The sequence below is a fragment of the Microchirus variegatus genome, assembly GCF_963457635.1.
Source record: "Microchirus variegatus genome assembly, chromosome: 2".
Classification (NCBI taxonomy): domain Eukaryota; kingdom Metazoa; phylum Chordata; class Actinopteri; order Pleuronectiformes; family Soleidae; genus Microchirus; species Microchirus variegatus.
In genome coordinates, this window is record NC_139803.1 from 43,895,832 (window position 1) to 43,917,226 (window position 21,395).

General features: G+C 30.2%; 1 protein-coding gene across 1 annotated transcript; it reads left to right on the forward strand.

Annotated features, from left to right (window-relative positions):
- The first annotated feature begins 376 nt into the window (after positions 1–376).
- On the forward strand, positions 377–3,347 carry znhit1 (zinc finger, HIT-type containing 1). Its single transcript, XM_083910556.1, has 6 exons — positions 377–415; positions 961–1,058; positions 1,304–1,379; positions 1,453–1,532; positions 1,636–1,805; positions 3,226–3,347. The coding sequence occupies exons 1-6, from the start codon at positions 391–393 to the stop codon at positions 3,245–3,247; spliced, it is 471 nt and encodes a 156-aa protein (XP_083766682.1). The 5' UTR covers positions 377–390; the 3' UTR covers positions 3,248–3,347.
- The last annotated feature ends 18,048 nt before the right edge of the window (positions 3,348–21,395 follow it).

Here is a 21,395-nt window from a genome sequence, read left to right on the forward strand (position 1 = left end):
ATTGATTCAAAATCAAATAAAATTTAAACTATTTGGTCTCATGAAATTTAAAAAACAAAACATTAAATCAGCCGTTTTAATTTTGACCTCTAGGGGGCGTCAGAGATGACCTTCTGCCTTCCCGCCTGCTGTAGTTCAAGAATCCCTCAGAATAATGACATTTTCCGCCATTTTTGGAATAAAATAAACATAAACATAATATTATGTACTTAAATATATTACCAAATAGATATGCGGCATTTTACCGTTTTTAAAGTGTCATTTAAAATAGAATCTGACGTAAATGTTCGTTATTTTGCGATCGTTGTTTTATACGATCGCGTTTCGTCTGGCGGTTCATTACAGATTGTCCCTGTGCGGCTGCCGTAGACCGGAAACACAACAACCAACATGGTGCTGGAGAAGAAGACCTCCGGTGAGTTTCGTTCAATTTCACAGTAAAACAGCGCATTTAAGAGCTTATTTATTATATTATAACTTATTATAACCTACGTGTTGTTTAAAATAAAGTTTTTAAAGATAAAATCTTGAGATTTCTGTCTGTTTTTGTTCGTTATCGGCGACGGAGCGAACGAAACGTAAACAAACAATCTGCTTCGGTTTTTGTGACATAAACGTTAACATTCAGCGTCAATGTCTCTTATTTATAACAATGTAACAACCACAGAGTGAATTCGGCGTAAATGTTTTCTTTGTTAAAAACAGAAAACGATGATTAAATCCTGACTGAATCCGGCGGCTCCGCTGCGGACAGTTTCCGGCGTCTTAGCTGGGAAAAAATGTGTTAATATTTGTGACATTAGCGGTATTTTATGGATGAAAGTGGAGCCGAATTCAGGACGAGTCTTGGAGAAACCTGTTACCGTGTCATAAATACTTTATCAAGTGAAAGTTCGTTCTCTAATAGTGAAGAAAAGTTTAAATTGACGGTTTTTACAAGGGAGTTCTGTTCTCTCTCAGCCCGGGTGGAGGCGGGGCAGCGTCGGGTTCTGGATGAAGCGACCAGACAGAGGAGATTATCTCGACAACTCGAGGCTCTGGAGAAGGACAACTTCCAGGTTTGTGTCCTCACTTTCACATTCTGACCACCAGGGGGAGCTGCAGGTGTCCATATAACCGCAAAATGTTACGATTCTTGTTTGTTTTTCCACTTTTCCACAATGTTCACAAACGAAGAAAAGCGCGAGAAAATGTCGCTTAAAGATAAAACTTTATTGACACTGACGCGAGGCTCTGCTGCCCCCTGCAGGTTTAAAATAAGTAATCAGTGAAATTACTGATTATTGTTGCTTTGTGTTTCCAGGACGACCCGCTGTCCTCCCTCCCTCCCCCAGGTCCTACTGCCCGCCTCCCCGCCTTCAGCGAGACAGAAGAACCAGGTGAGTCTCGGTTTTTTTTGCGACTTTTTATTTTTTTTCCCGCTCGTTTGACGATTTTGTTTCCGTCGTCCAGAGAAGAAGAGGAGGAAGACGAGGGGCGACCATTTCAAACAGCGCTTCAGGAAGAACTTCACCACCCTGCTGGAGGAGGAGGTACTGTAGCTCCACACCTTCATGTCCCCCCCCCCCCCCCCCCGCACTCTCTGGCTGCTGTCAGCTGACTCCTCCCCCTCCTCCTCTCTCCCGTGATTGACAGAACCTGTCGGAGAGGCCGGAGCCAAACTACCTGTCGGCGGCGGCTCCGCCTTCGCCGATGCCGCCTCGTCACTTCTGCTGCGTCTGCGGTTTTCCCTCGCACTACACGTGCACCACCTGCGGGGGGCGCTACTGCAGCACCAAGTGCCTGTGCACGCACAGAGAGACCAGGTGGGTCTTAAAGATTGTCCTCTCTAATTTATATCTACACTTGATTCTCCCACACCAAAGTCCATAGAGAAAATAAGTGATTTTAGCTCATAGAGACACAGGAGCTGCTGGTCCTCTGCTGCCTCGTGTGGTTACTTTGTGTCACTGAGGTCAATCTGAACGAAGCCGGATTTACTAAAATAAGATATGATAACTTAGTGATGGAGGCAGCAGTGGATCAACAACTCCTGTGAACTCCTGTGTGCTGTGATGTTAAAATCACTGGTTTTCTCTATGGGCTTTGGTGTGGGAGAGTGAGGGACTTTGGTGTGGGAGAGTGAGCTAAAAGTCTAAGTCAGTGTTTCCCAACCCTGGTCCTCAGGGAACTCTGCCCTGCCGTGTTTTAGATGTTGCCCAGCTCCAAAAACACCTCACCTTTTGTTCAAAATATTTTTTCAAAAATGTTTTGAACTTTTGTCAGTTTTTTCCAAAAATATTAATATTTAAATTTTTACATAAAAAAAAAATAATGTTTCAACTTTTGTAAATTTTTTAAATGAATGTTTCAACTTTTGTAAAAAAAAAAAAAAAAATTGAATTTTTCAACTTTTTTCAATTTTCTAAATTTGTTTCAACTTTTGTAAAAAAAAAATCAGAAATTGAATTTTTCAACTTTTTTCATTTTTTTCCAAAAAAAGAATATTTCAAATTAAAAAAAAAAAAAAAAAAAGTTTCAACTTTTGTCAATTTTTTAAATAAAAGTTTCAACTTTTGTAAAAAAAAAAAAAAAATCAAAATTTGACTGTTTCAACTTTTGTTAGTTTTTTCAAAAAACAAAAACCATTAAATTAAAAATAAATAATAATAATAATAATGTTTCAACTTTTGTAAATTTTTTAAATGAATGTTTCAACTTTTGTAAAAAAAAAAAACCAAAAATTGAATTTTTCAACTTTTTTCAATTTTCTAAATTTGTTTCAACTTTTGTAAAAAAAAATCAGAAATTGAATTTTTCAACTTTTTTCATTTTTTTCCAAAAAAAGAATATTTCAAATTAAAAAAAAAAAAAAAAAAAGTTTCAACTTTTGTCAATTTTTTAAATAAAAGTTTCAACTTTTGTAAAAAAAAAAAAAAAATCAAAATTTGACTGTTTCAACTTTTGTTAGTTTTTTCAAAAAACAAAAACCATTAAATTAAAAATAAATAATAATAATAATAATGTTTCAACTTTTGTCAATTTTTTAAATTAATGTTTCAACTTTAGTAAAAAAAAAAAATATTGAATGTTTCAACTTTCGTCAATTTTTTTTCAAAAATGTTATGTTTCATCTGAATCGGGTGTTTTTGGAGCAGGGTAACATGTAAAACATGGCAGTGCAGAGTTCCCTGAGGATCAGGGTTGAGAAACACTGGTCTAAGTCTAACTCTCATTTCTCTGCAGGTGTCTGAAGTGGACGCTCTAACGGTCGCCGTGGTGACGAAGCTTCAACTCTTCAACCTGACTTCTTTTTTTGTTTTTTTTTCTTCTTTTAAACTTTGAAAAATGTCCAACATTGTCTCACGTGATGTTTATGTTAAAGTCTGACTTACAGAGCAGATTAAATTAAATGATGTCTTTTTTGATGGGACTATTTTGTTGTGATTTTTTTTCACGTTGTTTTGTACATCAATTCATAATTAATAAAGAATATATGAACATGAAAATGTTTTATTTTTAATACATTTTTGAGGGTTAGGGTTAGTTTTTTGTTTTTTTTAGTTTTTGAGGTGAGGATTTGACTTAAACGACATACGACAAACATTTTTGAAAAAAAATTATTGTCCAAAATTTGACAAAAACGACATATTATACGTTGTCGTCCAAAATCGGAAAATTTTTTTGAAAACATTTTTTTAGCCCAAAATGTCATACTACACTATTTCATCCAAAATCTGACCATTTTTTTGAAAAAAAAATTTGGTGCAAAATTTGACAAAAACATCATACTATACTATGTCGTCCAAAATCTGAAAATTAAAAAAAAATTTGATTCCAAAATGTGACCAAAACATCATACTATACTATATCGTCCAAAATCGGAAAAGTGAAAAAAAAAATTTTTTTGAAAAAATTTTTTGGCCAAAATGTGACAAAACGACATACAACAAAAAAATTTGAGAAAAAGTTTTTGTCCAAAATTAGACAAAAACGACATACAATACTATGTTGTCAAAAAAAATTTTTTTTGGTCCCAAAACTGACAAAATCGACAAACTATACTGTCGTCCAAAATGTTTTGAACTTTTTTTTGGTCCATGTTACGACCACAGGGTCGTGACCGCTATTTCTTTGTGTGTATGTGTCTGTATGTGAGTGTGAGATGGGTTGCAGGTGTGTGTGTGTGTGTTTGAGTGAATCCTGGGAGCTGATTGGTCCTGAACAGGAGGAAATTGAATAAGAGGCCTGAACATCGAACATCCCAGCTGCAGTGGACTTCCTCAATCCTCTCACAGCCAGACTCCCAGCAGACATTTTGTGCTTGGTTTTAATAAACGGTGGTTTGTGTGATGTGTTGCTGGTGGTTTCTTGGAGGTTGGGAGGAGGGAGTCTCTTTATTCTTGTTGTGATCAGCTTTTTCCCCAAGGCCTGGTCTTAAAATCCAAATTTTGAAAAAAGCGACATACAATACTATGTCGCCCAAAATTTTTTAAACATTTTTTTTACCCCAGAATGTGACCAAAATCTCATACTATACTATGTCGTCGACCTCAATGTCATACTACATAGTATACGATGGTCATATTTTGGACGACAAAGTATAGTATAATGTACTACATAGTATAGTATAACGTACTACATAGTATAGTATGACATTTTTGTTAAGTTTTGGACCAAAAAAATGTTTTTCAAAAAGATGGTCACATTTTGGACAACATAGTATAGTATAATGTCCTACATAGTATAGTATAACGTACTACATAGTATAGTATGACATTTTTGTCAAGTTTTGGACCAAAAAAATGGTCAGATTTTGGACAACATAGTATAGTATAACGTACTACATAGTATAGTATGACGTTTTTTTTTAAAGTTTTGGACCAAAAAAGTGTTTTTCAAAAAATGGTGACATTTTGGACGACATAGTATAGTATGTCGTTTTTGTCCAATTTGGACCAAATTTTTTTCTTCAAAAAAGGGTCAAATTTTGGACAACATAGTGTAGTATAACGTACTACATAGTATAGTATGACGTTTTTTTTTAAAGTTTTGGACCAAAAAAGTGTTTTTCAAAAAATGGTCAGATTTTGGACGACATAGTATAGTATGTCGTTTTTGTCCAATTTTGGACCAAATTTTTTTTTCAATAAATGGTCAAATTTTGGACTACATAGTATGGTATAACGTACTACATAGTATAGTATGACGTTTTTCTCAAGTTTTGGACCAAAAAAAGTGTTTTTCAAAAAAATTGTCACATTTTGGACGACATAGTATAGTATGTCGTTTTTGTCCAATTTTGGATAAAAAATTTTTTCAAAAAATGGTCAGATTTTGGACAACATAGTATAGTATAACGTACTACATAGTATAGTATGACGTTTTTTTTTAAAGTTTTGGACCAAAAAAGTGTTTTTCAAAAAATGGTCACATTTTGGACGACATAGTATAGTATGTCGTTTTTGACCAATTTGGACCAAATTGTTTTCTTCAAAAAAGGGTCAAATTTTGGACAACATAGTATAGTATAACGTACTACATAGTGTAGTATGACGTTTTTTTTAAAGTTTTGGACCAAAAAAGTGTTTTTCAAAAAATGGTCAGATTTTGGACGACATAGTATAGTATGTCGTTTTTGTCCAATTTTGGACCAAATTTTTTTTTCAAAAAATGGTCAAATTTTGGACTACATAGTATGGTATAACGTACTACATAGTATAGTATGACGTTTTTCTCAAGTTTTGGACCAAAAAAGTGTTTTTCAAAAAAATTGTCAGATTTTGGACGACATAGTATAGTATGTCGTTTTTGTCCAATTTTGGATAAAAATTTTTTTCAAAAAAGGGTCAAATTTTGGACAACATAGTATAGTATAACGTACTACATAGTATAGTATGACGTTTTTTTTTAAAGTTTTGGACCAAAAAAGTGTTTTTCAAAATATGGTCAGATTTTGGACGACATAGTATAGTATGTCGTTTTTGTCCAATTTTGGACCAATTTTTTTTTTCAAAAAATGGTCAAATTTTGGACGACATAGTATGGTATAACGTACTACATAGTATAGTATGACGTTTTTCTCAAGTTTTGGACCAAAAAAGTGTTTTTCAAAAAAATTGTCACATTTTGGACGACATAGTATAGTATGTCGTTTTTGTCCAATTTTGGATAAAAAAATTTTTCAAAAAAGGGTCAAATTTTGGACAACATAGTATAGTATAACGTACTACATAGTATAGTATGACGTTTTTTTTAAAAGTTTTGGACCAAAAAAGTGTTTTTCAAAAAATGGTCAGATTTTGGACGACATAGTATAGTATGTCGTTTTTGTCCAATTTGGACCAAATTTTTTTCTTCAAAAAAGGGTCAAATTTTGGACAACATAGTATAGTATAACGTACTACATAGTATAGTATGACGTTTTTTTTTAAAGTTTTGGACCAAAAAAGTGTTTTTCAAAAAATGGTCAGATTTTGGACGACATAGTATAGTATGTCGTTTTTGTCCAATTTGGACCAAATTTTTTTCTTCAAAAAAGGGTCAAATTTTGGACTACATAGTATGGTATAACGTACTACATAGTATAGTATGACGTTTTTCTCAAGTTTTGGACCAAAAAAGTGTTTTTCAAAAAAATTGTCACATTTTGGACGACATAGTATAGTATGTCGTTTTTGTCCAATTTTGGACCAAATTTTTTTTTCAAAAAATGGTCAAATTTTGGACTACATAGTATGGTATAACGTACTACATAGTATAGTATGACGTTTTTTTTAAAGTTTTGGACCAAAAAAGTGTTTTTCAAAAAAATTGTCACATTTTGGACGACATAGTATAGTATGTCGTTTTTGTCCAATTTTGGATAAAAAATTTTTTCAAAAAAGGGTCAAATTTTGGACAACATAGTATAGTATAACGTACTACATAGTATAGTATGACGTTTTTTTTTAAAGTTTTGGACCAAAAAAGTGTTTTTCAAAAAATGGTCAGATTTTGGACGACATAGTATAGTATGTCGTTTTTGTCCAATTTGGACCAAATTTTTTTCTTCAAAAAAGGGTCAAATTTTGGACAACATAGTATAGTATAACGTACTACATAGTATAGTATGACGTTTTTTTTTAAAGTTTTGGACCAAAAAAGTGTTTTTCAAAAAATGGTCACATTTTGGACGACATAGTATAGTATGTCGTTTTTGTCCAATTTGGACCAAATTTTTTTCTTCAAAAAAGGGTCAAATTTTGGACAACATAGTATAGTATAACGTACTACATAGTATAGTATGACGGTTTTTTTTAAAGTTTTGGACCAAAAAAGTGTTTTTCAAAAAATGGTCAGATTTTGGACGACATAGTATAGTATGTCGTTTTTGTCCAATTTGGACCAAATTTTTTTCTTCAAAAAAGGGTCAAATTTTGGACAACATAGTGTAGTATAACGTACTACATAGTATAGTATGACATTTTTGTCAAGTTTTGGACCAAAAAAATGGTCAGATTTTGGACAACATAGTATAGTATAACGTACTACATAGTATAGTATGACGTTTTTTTTTAAAGTTTTGGACCAAAAAAGTGTTTTTCAAAAAATGGTGACATTTTGGACGACATAGTATAGTATGTCGTTTTTGTCCAATTTGGACCAAATTTTTTTCTTCAAAAAAGGGTCAAATTTTGGACAACATAGTGTAGTATAACGTACTACATAGTATAGTATGACGTTTTTTTTTAAAGTTTTGGACCAAAAAAGTGTTTTTCAAAAAATGGTCAGATTTTGGACGACATAGTATAGTATGTCGTTTTTGTCCAATTTTGGACCAAATTTTTTTTTCAATTAATGGTCAAATTTTGGACTACATAGTATGGTATAACGTACTACATAGTATAGTATGACGTTTTTCTCAAGTTTTGGACCAAAAAAAGTGTTTTTCAAAAAAATTGTCACATTTTGGACGACATAGTATAGTATGTCGTTTTTGTCCAATTTTGGATAAAAAATTTTTTCAAAAAATGGTCAGATTTTGGACAACATAGTATAGTATAACGTACTACATAGTATAGTATGACGGTTTTTTTTAAAGTTTTGGACCAAAAAAGTGTTTTTCAAAAAATGGTCAGATTTTGGACGACATAGTATAGTATGTCGTTTTTGTCCAATTTGGACCAAATTTTTTTCTTCAAAAAAGGGTCAAATTTTGGACAACATAGTGTAGTATAACGTACTACATAGTATAGTATGACATTTTTGTCAAGTTTTGGACCAAAAAAATGGTCAGATTTTGGACAACATAGTATAGTATAACGTACTACATAGTATAGTATGACGTTTTTTTTTAAAGTTTTGGACCAAAAAAGTGTTTTTCAAAAAATGGTGACATTTTGGACGACATAGTATAGTATGTCGTTTTTGTCCAATTTGGACCAAATTTTTTTCTTCAAAAAAGGGTCAAATTTTGGACAACATAGTGTAGTATAACGTACTACATAGTATAGTATGACGTTTTTTTTTAAAGTTTTGGACCAAAAAAGTGTTTTTCAAAAAATGGTCAGATTTTGGACGACATAGTATAGTATGTCGTTTTTGTCCAATTTTGGACCAAATTTTTTTTTCAATAAATGGTCAAATTTTGGACTACATAGTATGGTATAACGTACTACATAGTATAGTATGACGTTTTTCTCAAGTTTTGGACCAAAAAAAGTGTTTTTCAAAAAAATTGTCACATTTTGGACGACATAGTATAGTATGTCGTTTTTGTCCAATTTTGGATAAAAATTTTTTTCAAAAAATGGTCAGATTTTGGACAACATAGTATAGTATAACGTACTACATAGTATAGTATGACGTTTTTTTTTAAAGTTTTGGACCAAAAAAGTGTTTTTCAAAAAATGGTCACATTTTGGACGACATAGTATAGTATGTCGTTTTTGACCAATTTGGACCAAATTGTTTTCTTCAAAAAAGGGTCAAATTTTGGACAACATAGTATAGTATAACGTACTACATAGTGTAGTATGACGTTTTTTTTAAAGTTTTGGACCAAAAAAGTGTTTTTCAAAAAATGGTCAGATTTTGGACGACATAGTATAGTATGTCGTTTTTGTCCAATTTTGGACCAAATTTTTTTTTCAAAAAATGGTCAAATTTTGGACTACATAGTATGGTATAACGTACTACATAGTATAGTATGACGTTTTTCTCAAGTTTTGGACCAAAAAAGTGTTTTTCAAAAAAATTGTCAGATTTTGGACGACATAGTATAGTATGTCGTTTTTGTCCAATTTTGGATAAAAAAATTTTTCAAAAAAGGGTCAAATTTTGGACAACATAGTATAGTATAACGTACTACATAGTATAGTATGACGTTTTTTTTTAAAGTTTTGGACCAAAAAAGTGTTTTTCAAAATATGGTCAGATTTTGGACGACATAGTATAGTATGTCGTTTTTGTCCAATTTTGGACCAATTTTTTTTTTCAAAAAATGGTCAAATTTTGGACTACATAGTATGGTATAACGTACTACATAGTATAGTATGACGTTTTTCTCAAGTTTTGGACCAAAAAAGTGTTTTTCAAAAAAATTGTCACATTTTGGACGACATAGTATAGTATGTCGTTTTTGTCCAATTTTGGATAAAAAAAAATTTCAAAAAAGGGTCAAATTTTGGACAACATAGTATAGTATAACGTACTACATAGTATAGTATGACGTTTTTTTTTTAAGTTTTGGACCAAAAAAGTGTTTTTCAAAAAATGGTCAGATTTTGGACGACATAGTATAGTATGTCGTTTTTGTCCAATTTGGACCAAATTTTTTTCTTCAAAAAAGGGTCAAATTTTGGACAACATAGTATAGTATAACGTACTACATAGTATAGTATGACGTTTTTTTTTAAAGTTTTGGACCAAAAAAGTGTTTTTCAAAAAATGGTCAGATTTTGGACGACATAGTATAGTATGTCGTTTTTGTCCAATTTGGACCAAATTTTTTTCTTCAAAAAAGGGTCAAATTTTGGACTACATAGTATGGTATAACGTACTACATAGTATAGTATGACGTTTTTCTCAAGTTTTGGACCAAAAAAGTGTTTTTCAAAAAAATTGTCACATTTTGGACGACATAGTATAGTATGTCGTTTTTGTCCAATTTTGGACCAAATTTTTTTTTCAAAAAATGGTCAAATTTTGGACTACATAGTATGGTATAACGTACTACATAGTATAGTATGACGTTTTTTTTAAAGTTTTGGACCAAAAAAGTGTTTTTCAAAAAAATTGTCACATTTTGGACGACATAGTATAGTATGTCGTTTTTGTCCAATTTTGGATAAAAATTTTTTTCAAAAAAGGGTCAAATTTTGGACAACATAGTATAGTATAACGTACTACATAGTATAGTATGACGTTTTTTTTTAAAGTTTTGGACCAAAAAAGTGTTTTTCAAAAAATGGTCAGATTTTGGACGACATAGTATAGTATGTCGTTTTTGTCCAATTTGGACCAAATTTTTTTCTTCAAAAAAGGGTCAAATTTTGGACAACATAGTATAGTATAACGTACTACATAGTATAGTATGACGTTTTTTTTTTAAGTTTTGGACCAAAAAAGTGTTTTTCAAAAAATGGTCAGATTTTGGACGACATAGTATAGTATGTCGTTTTTGTCCAATTTGGACCAAATTTTTTTCTTCAAAAAAGGGTCAAATTTTGGACAACATAGTATAGTATAACGTACTACATAGTATAGTATGACGTTTTTTTTAAAGTTTTGGACCAAAAAAGTGTTTTTCAAAAAATGGTCAGATTTTGGACGACATAGTATAGTATGTCGTTTTTGTCCAATTTGGACCAAATTTCTTTTTCAAAAAAGGGTCAAATTTTGGACAACATAGTATAGTATAACGTACTACATAGTATAGTATGACGTGTTTTTTTTAAAGTTTTGGACCAAAAAAGTGTTTTTCAAAAAATGGTCAGATTTTGGACGACATAGTATAGTATGTCGTTTTTGTCCAATTTGGACCAAATTTTTTTCTTCAAAAAAGGGTCAAATTTTGGACAACATAGTATAGTATAACGTACTACATAGTATAGTATGACGTTTTTTTTTAAGTTTTGGACCAAAAAAGTGTTTTTCAAAAAATGGTCAGATTTTGGACGACATAGTATAGTATGTCGTTTTTGTCCAATTTTGGACCAAATCTTTTTTTTCAAAAAATGGTCACATTTTGGACTACATAGTATGGTATAACGTACTACATAGTATAGTATGACGTTTTTCTCAAGTTTTGGACCAAAAAAGTGTTTTTCAAAAAAATTGTCACATTTTGGACGACATAGTATAGTATGTCGTTTTTGTCCAATTTTGGACAAAAAAAATTTTCAAAAAAGGGTCAAATTTTGGACAACATAGTATAGTATAACGTACTACATAGTATAGTATGACGTTTTTTTTTAAAGTTTTGGACCAAAAAAGTGTTTTTCAAAAAATGGTCAGATTTTGGACGACATAGTATAGTATGTCGTTTTTGTCCAATTTGGACCAAATTTTCTTTTTTTCAAAAAAGGGTCAAATTTTGGACAACATAGTATAGTATAACGTACTACATAGTATAGTATGACGTTTTTTTTTAAAGTTTTGGACCAAAAAAGTGTTTTTCAAAAAATGGTCAGATTTTGGACGACATAGTATAGTATGTCGTTTTTGTCCAATTTTGGACAAAAAAAATTTTCAAAAAAGGGTCAAATTTTGGACAACATAGTATAGTATAACGTACTACATAGTATAGTATGACGTTTTTTTTTAAAGTTTTGGACCAAAAAAGTGTTTTTCAAAAAATGGTCAGATTTTGGACGACATAGTATAGTATGTCGTTTTTGTCCAATTTGGACCAAATTTTTTTCTTCAAAAAAGGGTCAAATTTTGGACAACATAGTATAGTATAACGTACTACATAGTATAGTATGACGTTTTTTTTTAAAGTTTTGGACCAAAAAAGTGTTTTTCAAAAAATGGTCAGATTTTGGACGACATAGTATAGTATGTCGTTTTTGTCCAATTTGGACCAATTTTTTTCTTCAAAAAAGGGTCAAATTTTGGACAACATAGTATAGTATAACGTACTACATAGTATAGTATGACGTTTTTTTTTAAGTTTTGGACCAAAAAAGTGTTTTTCAAAAAATGGTCAGATTTTGGACGACATAGTATAGTATGTCGTTTTTGTCCAATTTTGGACCAAATCTTTTTTTTCAAAAAATGGTCACATTTTGGACTACATAGTATGGTATAACGTACTACATAGTATAGTATGACGTTTTTCTCAAGTTTTGGACCAAAAAAGTGTTTTTCAAAAAAATTGTCACATTTTGGACGACATAGTATAGTATGTCGTTTTTGTCCAATTTTGGACAAAAAAAAATTTCAAAAAAGGGTCAAATTTTGGACAACATAGTATAGTATAACGTACTACATAGTATAGTATGACGTTTTTTTTTAAAGTTTTGGACCAAAAAAGTGTTTTTCAAAAAATGGTCAGATTTTGGACGACATAGTATAGTATGTCGTTTTTGTCCAATTTGGACCAAATTTTCTTTTTTTCAAAAAAGGGTCAAATTTTGGACAACATAGTATAGTATAACGTACTACATAGTATAGTATGACGTTTTTTTTTAAAGTTTTGGACCAAAAAAGTGTTTTTCAAAAAATGGTCAGATTTTGGACGACATAGTATAGTATGTCGTTTTTGTCCAATTTTGGACAAAAAAAATTTTCAAAAAAGGGTCAAATTTTGGACAACATAGTATAGTATAACGTACTACATAGTATAGTATGACGTTTTTTTTTAAAGTTTTGGACCAAAAAAGTGTTTTTCAAAAAATGGTCAGATTTTGGACGACATAGTATAGTATGTCGTTTTTGTCCAATTTGGACCAAATTTTCTTTTTTTCAAAAAAGGGTCAAATTTTGGACAACATAGTATAGTATAACGTACTACATAGTATAGTATGACGTTTTTTTTTAAAGTTTTGGACCAAAAAAGTGTTTTTCAAAAAATGGTCAGATTTTGGACGACATAGTATAGTATGTCGTTTTTGTCCAATTTTGGACAAAAAAAAATTTCAAAAAAGGGTCAAATTTTGGACAACATAGTATAGTATAACGTACTACATAGTATAGTATGACGTTTTTTTTTAAAGTTTTGGACCAAAAAAGTGTTTTTCAAAAAATGGTCAGATTTTGGACGACATAGTATAGTATGTCGTTTTTGTCCAATTTGGACCAAATTTTTTTCTTCAAAAAAGGGTCAAATTTTGGACAACATAGTATAGTATAACGTACTACATAGTATAGTATGACGTTTTTTTTTAAAGTTTTGGACCAAAAAAGTGTTTTTCAAAAAATGGTCAGATTTTGGACGACATAGTATAGTATGTCGTTTTTGTCCAATTTGGACCAAATTTTTTTCTTCAAAAAAGGGTCAAATTTTGGACAACATAGTATAGTATAACGTACTACATAGTATAGTATGACGTTTTTTTTAAAGTTTTGGACCAAAAAAGTGTTTTTCAAAAAATGGTCAGATTTTGGACGACATAGTATAGTATGTCGTTTTTGTCCAATTTGGACCAAATTTTTTTTTTCAAAAAAGGGTCAAATTTTGGACAACATAGTATAGTATAACGTACTACATAGTATAGTATGACGTTTTTTTTTAAAGTTTTGGACCAAAAAAGTGTTTTTCAAAAAATGGTCAGATTTTGGACGACATAGTATAGTATGTTGTTTTTGTCCAATTTTGGACAAAAAAAAATTTCAAAAAAGGGTCAAATTTTGGACAACATAGTATAGTATAACGTACTACATAGTATAGTATGACGTTTTTTTTTAAAGTTTTGGACCAAAAAAGTGTTTTTCAAAAAATGGTCAGATTTTGGACGACATAGTATAGTATGTCGTTTTTGTCCAATTTGGACCAAATTTTTTTCTTCAAAAAAGGGTTAAATTTTGGACAACATAGTATAGTATAACGTACTACAAAGTATAGTATGACGTTTTTTTTAAAGTTTTGGACCAAAAAAGTGTTTTTCAAAAAATGGTCAGATTTTGGACGACATAGTATAGTATGTCGTTTTTGTCCAATTTGGACCAAATTTTTTTCTTCAAAAAAGGGTCAAATTTTGGACAACATAGTATAGTATAACGTACTACATAGTATAGTATGACGTTTTTTTTAAAGTTTTGGACCAAAAAAGTGTTTTTCAAAAAATGGTCAGATTTTGGACGACATAGTATAGTATGTCGTTTTTGTCCAATTTGGACCAAATTTTTTTTTTCAAAAAAGGGTCAAATTTTGGACAACATAGTATAGTATAACGTACTACATAGTATAGTATGACGTTTTTTTTTAAAGTTTTGGACCAAAAAAGTGTTTTTCAAAAAATGGTCAGATTTTGGACGACATAGTATAGTATGTCGTTTTTGTCCAATTTGGACCAAATTTTTTTCTTCAAAAAAGGGTCAAATTTTGGACAACATAGTATAGTATAACGTACTACATAGTATAGTATGACGTTTTTTTTTAAAGTTTTGGACCAAAAAAGTGTTTTTCAAAAAATGGTCAGATTTTGGACGACATAATATAGTATGTCGTTTTTGTCCAATTTGGACCAAATTTTTTTCTTCAAAAAAGGGTCAAATTTTGGACAACATAGTATAGTATAACGTACTACATAGTATAGTATGACGTTTTTTTTTTAAGTTTTGGACCAAAAAAGTGTTTTTCAAAAAATGGTCAGATTTTGGACGACATAGTATAGTATGTCGTTTTTGTCCAATTTTGGACCAAATCTTTTTTTTCAAAAAATGGTCAAATTTTGGACTACATAGTATGGTATAACGTACTACATAGTATAGTATGACGTTTTTCTCAAGTTTTGGACCAAAAAAGTGTTTTTCAAAAAAATTGTCACATTTTGGACGACATAGTATAGTATGTCGTTTTTGTCCAACTTTGGACAAAATTTTTTTTCAAAAAAGGGTCAAATTTTGGACAACATAGTATAGTATAACGTACTACATAGTATAGTATGACGTTTTTTTTTAAAGTTTTGGACCAAAAAAGTGTTTTTCAAAAAATGGTCAGATTTTGGACGACATAGTATAGTATGTCCTTTTTGTCCAATTTTGGACCAAATTTTTTTTTCAAAAAATGGTCACATTTTGGACGTCATAGTATAGTATAACGTACTACATAGTATAGTATGATGTTTTTCTCAAGTTTTGGACCAAAAAGGTGTTTTTCAAAAAAATGGTCAGATTTTGGACGACATAGTATAGTATGTCGTTTTTGTCCAATTTTGGACCAAATTTTTTTCTTCAAAAAAGGGTCAAATTTTGGACAACATAGTATAGTATAACGTACTACATAGTATAGTTTGACGTTTTTCTCAAGTTTTGGACCAAAAAAGTGTTTTTTCAAAAAAGGGTCACATTTTGGACGACATAGTATAGTTTAACGTACTACATAGTATAGTATGATGTTTTTGTCATGTTTTGGACCAAAAAAATAACTTTCAAAAAAATGGTCAGATTTTGGACGACATAGTATAGTATGTCGTTTTTGTCCAATTTTGGACCATATTTTTTTTTCAAAAAATGGTCAAATTTTGGACAACATAGTATAGTATAACGTACTACATAGTATAGTATGACGTTTTTTTTTAAAGTTTTGGACCAAAAAAATTGTTTTTCAAAAAAAGGTCACATTTTGGACGACATAGTATAGTATGTTGTTTTTGTCCAATTTGGACCAAATTTTTTTCTTCAAAAAAGGGTCAAATTTTGGACAACATAGTATAGTATAACATACTACATAGTATAGTATGACGTTTTTTTTTAAAGTTTTGGACCAAAAAAGTGTTTTTCAAAAAATGGTCAGATTTTGGACGACATAGTATAGTATGTCGTTTTTGTCCAATTTGGACCAAAATTTTTTCTTCAAAAAAGGGTCAAATTTTGGACTACATAGTATGGTATAACGTACTGCATAGTATAGTATGACGTTTTTCTCAAGTTTTGGACCAAAAAAGTGTTTTTCAAAAAATGGTCAGATTTTGGACGACATAGTATAGTATGTCGTTTTTGTCCAATTTGGACCAAATTTTTTTCTTCAAAAAAGGGTCAAATTTTGGACAACATAGTATAGTATAACGTACTACATAGTATAGTATGACGTTTTTTTTTAAAGTTTTGGACCAAAAAAGTGTTTTTCAAAAAATGGTCAGATTTTGGACGACATAATATAGTATGTCGTTTTTGTCCAATTTGGACCAAATTTTTTTCTTCAAAAAAGGGTCAAATTTTGGACAACATAGTATAGTATAACGTACTACATAGTATAGTATGACGTTTTTTTTTTAAGTTTTGGACCAAAAAAGTGTTTTTCAAAAAATGGTCAGATTTTGGACGACATAGTATAGTATGTCGTTTTTGTCCAATTTTGGACCAAATCTTTTTTTTCAAAAAATGGTCAAATTTTGGACTACATAGTATGGTATAACGTACTACATAGTATAGTATGACGTTTTTCTCAAGTTTTGGACCAAAAAAGTGTTTTTCAAAAAAATTGTCACATTTTGGACGACATAGTATAGTATGTCGTTTTTGTCCAACTTTGGACAAAATTTTTTTTCAAAAAAGGGTCAAATTTTGGACAACATAGTATAGTATAACGTACTACATAGTATAGTATGACGTTTTTTTTTAAAGTTTTGGACCAAAAAAGTGTTTTTCAAAAAATGGTCAGATTTTGGACGACATAGTATAGTATGTCCTTTTTGTCCAATTTTGGACCAAATTTTTTTTTCAAAAAATGGTCACATTTTGGACGTCATAGTATAGTATAACGTACTACATAGTATAGTATGATGTTTTTCTCAAGTTTTGGACCAAAAAGGTGTTTTTCAAAAAAATGGTCAGATTTTGGACGACATAGTATAGTATGTCGTTTTTGTCCAATTTTGGACCAAATTTTTTTCTTCAAAAAAGGGTCAAATTTTGGACAACATAGTATAGTATAACGTACTACATAGTATAGTTTGACGTTTTTCTCAAGTTTTGGACCAAAAAAGTGTTTTTTCAAAAAAGGGTCACATTTTGGACGACATAGTATAGTTTAACGTACTACATAGTATAGTATGATGTTTTTGTCATGTTTTGGACCAAAAAAATAACTTTCAAAAAAATGGTCAGATTTTGGACGACATAGTATAGTATGTCGTTTTTGTCCAATTTTGGACCATATTTTTTTTTCAAAAAATGGTCAAATTTTGGACAACATAGTATAGTATAACGTACTACATAGTATAGTATGACGTTTTTTTTTAAAGTTTTGGACCAAAAAAATTGTTTTTCAAAAAAAGGTCACATTTTGGACGACATAGTATAGTATGTTGTTTTTGTCCAATTTGGACCAAATTTTTTTCTTCAAAAAAGGGTCAAATTTTGGACAACATAGTATAGTATAACATACTACATAGTATAGTATGACGTTTTTTTTTAAAGTTTTGGACCAAAAAAGTGTTTTTCAAAAAATGGTCAGATTTTGGACGACATAGTATAGTATGTCGTTTTTGTCCAATTTGGACCAAAATTTTTTCTTCAAAAAAGGGTCAAATTTTGGACTACATAGTATGGTATAACGTACTGCATAGTATAGTATGACGTTTTTCTCAAGTTTTGGACCAAAAAAGTGTTTTTCAAAAAATGGTCAGATTTTGGACGACATAGTATAGTATGTCGTTTTTGTCCAATTTTGGACCAAATTTTTTTTTCAAAAAAGGGTCAAATTTTGGACAACATAGTATAGTATAACATACTACATAGTATAGTATGACGTTTTTTTTTAAAGTTTTGGACCAAAAAAGTGTTTTTCAAAAAATGGTCAGATTTTGGACGACATAGTATAGTATGTCGTTTTTGTCCAATTTGGACCAAATTTTTTTCTTCAAAAAAGGGTCAAATTTTGGACAACATAGTATAGTATAACATACTACATAGTATAGTATGACGTTTTTTTTTAAAGTTTTGGACCAAAAAAGTGTTTTTCAAAAAATGGTCAGATTTTGGACGACATAGTATAGTATGTCGTTTTTGTCCAATTTGGACCAAATTTTTTTCTTCAAAAAAGGGTCAAATTTTGGACTACATAGTATGGTATAACGTACTGCATAGTATAGTATGACGTTTTTCTCAAGTTTTGGACCAAAAAAGTGTTTTTCAAAAAATGGTCAGATTTTGGACGACATAGTATAGTATGTCGTTTTTGTCCAATTTTGGACCAAATTTTTTTCTTCAAAAAAGGGTCAAATTTTGGACAACATAGTATAGTATAACGTACTACATAGTATAGTATGACGTTTTTTTTTAAAGTTTTGGACCAAAAAAGTGTTTTTCAAAAAAAGGTCACATTTTGGACGACATAGTATAGTATGTCGTTTTTGTCCAATTTGGACCAAATTTTTTTCTTCAAAAAAGGGTCAAATTTTGGACAACATAGTATAGTATAACGTACTACAAAGTATAGTATGACGTTTTTTTTTAAAGTTTTGGACCAAAAAAGTGTTTTTCAAAAAATGGTCAGATTTTGGACGACATAGTATAGTATGTCGTTTTTGTCCAATTTGGACCAAATTTTTTTCTTCAAAAAAGGGTCAAATTTTGGACTACATAGTATGGTATAACGTACTGCATAGTATAGTATGACGTTTTTCTCAAGTTTTGGACCAAAAAAGTGTTTTTCAAAAAATGGTCAGATTTTGGACGACATAGTATAGTATGTCGTTTTTGTCCAATTTGGACCAAATTTTTTTCTTCAAAAAAGGGTCAAATTTTGGACTACATAGTATGGTATAACGTACTGCATAGTATAGTATGACGTTTTTCTCAAGTTTTGGACCAAAAAAGTGTTTTTCAAAAAATGGTCAGATTTTGGACGACATAGTATAGTATGTCGTTTTTGTCCAATTTTGGACCAAATTTTTTTTTCAAAAAAGGGTCAAATTTTGGACAACATAGTATAGTATAACATACTACATAGTATAGTATGACGTTTTTTTTTAAAGTTTTGGACCAAAAAAGTGTTTTTCAAAAAATGGTCAGATTTTGGACGACATAGTATAGTATGTCGTTTTTGTCCAATTTGGACCAAATTTTTTTCTTCAAAAAAGGGTCAAATTTTGGACAACATAGTATAGTATAACATACTACATAGTATAGTATGACGTTTTTTTTTAAAGTTTTGGACCAAAAAAGTGTTTTTCAAAAAATGGTCAGATTTTGGACGACATAGTATAGTATGTCGTTTTTGTCCAATTTGGACCAAAATTTTTTCTTCAAAAAAGGGTCAAATTTTGGACTACATAGTATGGTATAACGTACTGCATAGTATAGTATGACGTTTTTCTCAAGTTTTGGACCAAAAAAGTGTTTTTCAAAAAATGGTCAGATTTTGGACGACATAGTATAGTATGTCGTTTTTGTCCAATTTTGGACCAAATTTTTTTCTTCAAAAAAGGGTCAAATTTTGGACAACATAGTATAGTATAACGTACTACATAGTATAGTATGACGTTTTTTTTTAAAGTTTTGGACCAAAAAAGTGTTTTTCAAAAAATGGTCAGATTTTGGACGACATAGTATAGTATGTCGTTTTTGTCCAATTTGGACCAAATTTTTTTCTTCAAAAAAGGGTCAAATTTTGGACAACATAGTATAGTATAACGTACTACAAAGTATAGTATGACGTTTTTTTTAAAGTTTTGGACCAAAAAAGTGTTTTTCAAAAAATGGTCAGATTTTGGACGACATAGTATAGTATGTCGTTTTTGTCCAATTTGGACCAAATTTTTTTCTTCAAAAAAGGGTCAAATTTTGGACAACATAGTATAGTATAACGTACTACATAGTATAGTATGACGTTTTTTTTAAAGTTTTGGACCAAAAAAGTGTTTTTCAAAAAATGGTCAGATTTTGGACGACATAGTATAGTATGTCGTTTTTGTCCAATTTGGACCAAATTTTTTTTTTCAAAAAAGGGTCAAATTTTGGACAACATAGTATAGTATAACGTACTACATAGTATAGTATGACGTTTTTTTTTAAAGTTTTGGACCAAAAAAGTGTTTTTCAAAAAATGGTCAGATTTTGGACGACATAGTATAGTATGTCGTTTTTGTCCAATTTGGACCAAATTTTTTTCTTCAAAAAAGGGTCAAATTTTGGACAACATAGTATAGTATAACGTACTACATAGTATAGTATGACGTTTTTTTTTAAAGTTTTGGACCAAAAAAGTGTTTTTCAAAAAATGGTCAGATTTTGGACGACATAATATAGTATGTCGTTTTTGTCCAATTTGGACCAAATTTTTTTCTTCAAAAAAGGGTCAAATTTTGGACAACATAGTATAGTATAACGTACTACATAGTATAGTATGACGTTTTTTTTTTAAGTTTTGGACCAAAAAAGTGTTTTTCAAAAAATGGTCAGATTTTGGACGACATAGTATAGTATGTCGTTTTTGTCCAATTTTGGACCAAATCTTTTTTTCAAAAAATGGTCAAATCTTGGACAACATAGTATAGTATAACGTACTACATAGTATAGTATGACGTTTTTTTTTAAAGTTTTGGACCAAAAAAGTGTTTTTCAAAAAATGGTCAGATTTTGGACGACATAGTATAGTATGTCCTTTTTGTCCAATTTTGGACCAAATTTTTTTTTCAAAAAATGGTCACATTTTGGACGTCATAGTATAGTATAACGTACTACATAGTATAGTATGATGTTTTTCTCAAGTTTTGGACCAAAAAGGTGTTTTTCAAAAAAATGGTCAGATTTTGGACGACATAGTATAGTATGTCGTTTTTGTCCAATTTTGGACCAAATTTTTTTCTTCAAAAAAGGGTCAAATTTTGGACAACATAGTATAGTATAACGTACTACATAGTATAGTTTGACGTTTTTCTCAAGTTTTGGACCAAAAAAGTGTTTTTTCAAAAAAGGGTCACATTTTGGACGACATAGTATAGTTTAACGTACTACATAGTATAGTATGATGTTTTTGTCATGTTTTGGACCAAAAAAATAACTTTCAAAAAAATGGTCAGATTTTGGACGACATAGTATAGTATGTCGTTTTTGTCCAATTTTGGACCATATTTTTTTTTCAAAAAATGGTCAAATTTTGGACAACATAGTATAGTATAACGTACTACATAGTATAGTATGACGTTTTTTTTTAAAGTTTTGGACCAAAAAAATTGTTTTTCAAAAAAAGGTCACATTTTGGACGACATAGTATAGTATGTTGTTTTTGTCCAATTTGGACCAAATTTTTTTCTTCAAAAAAG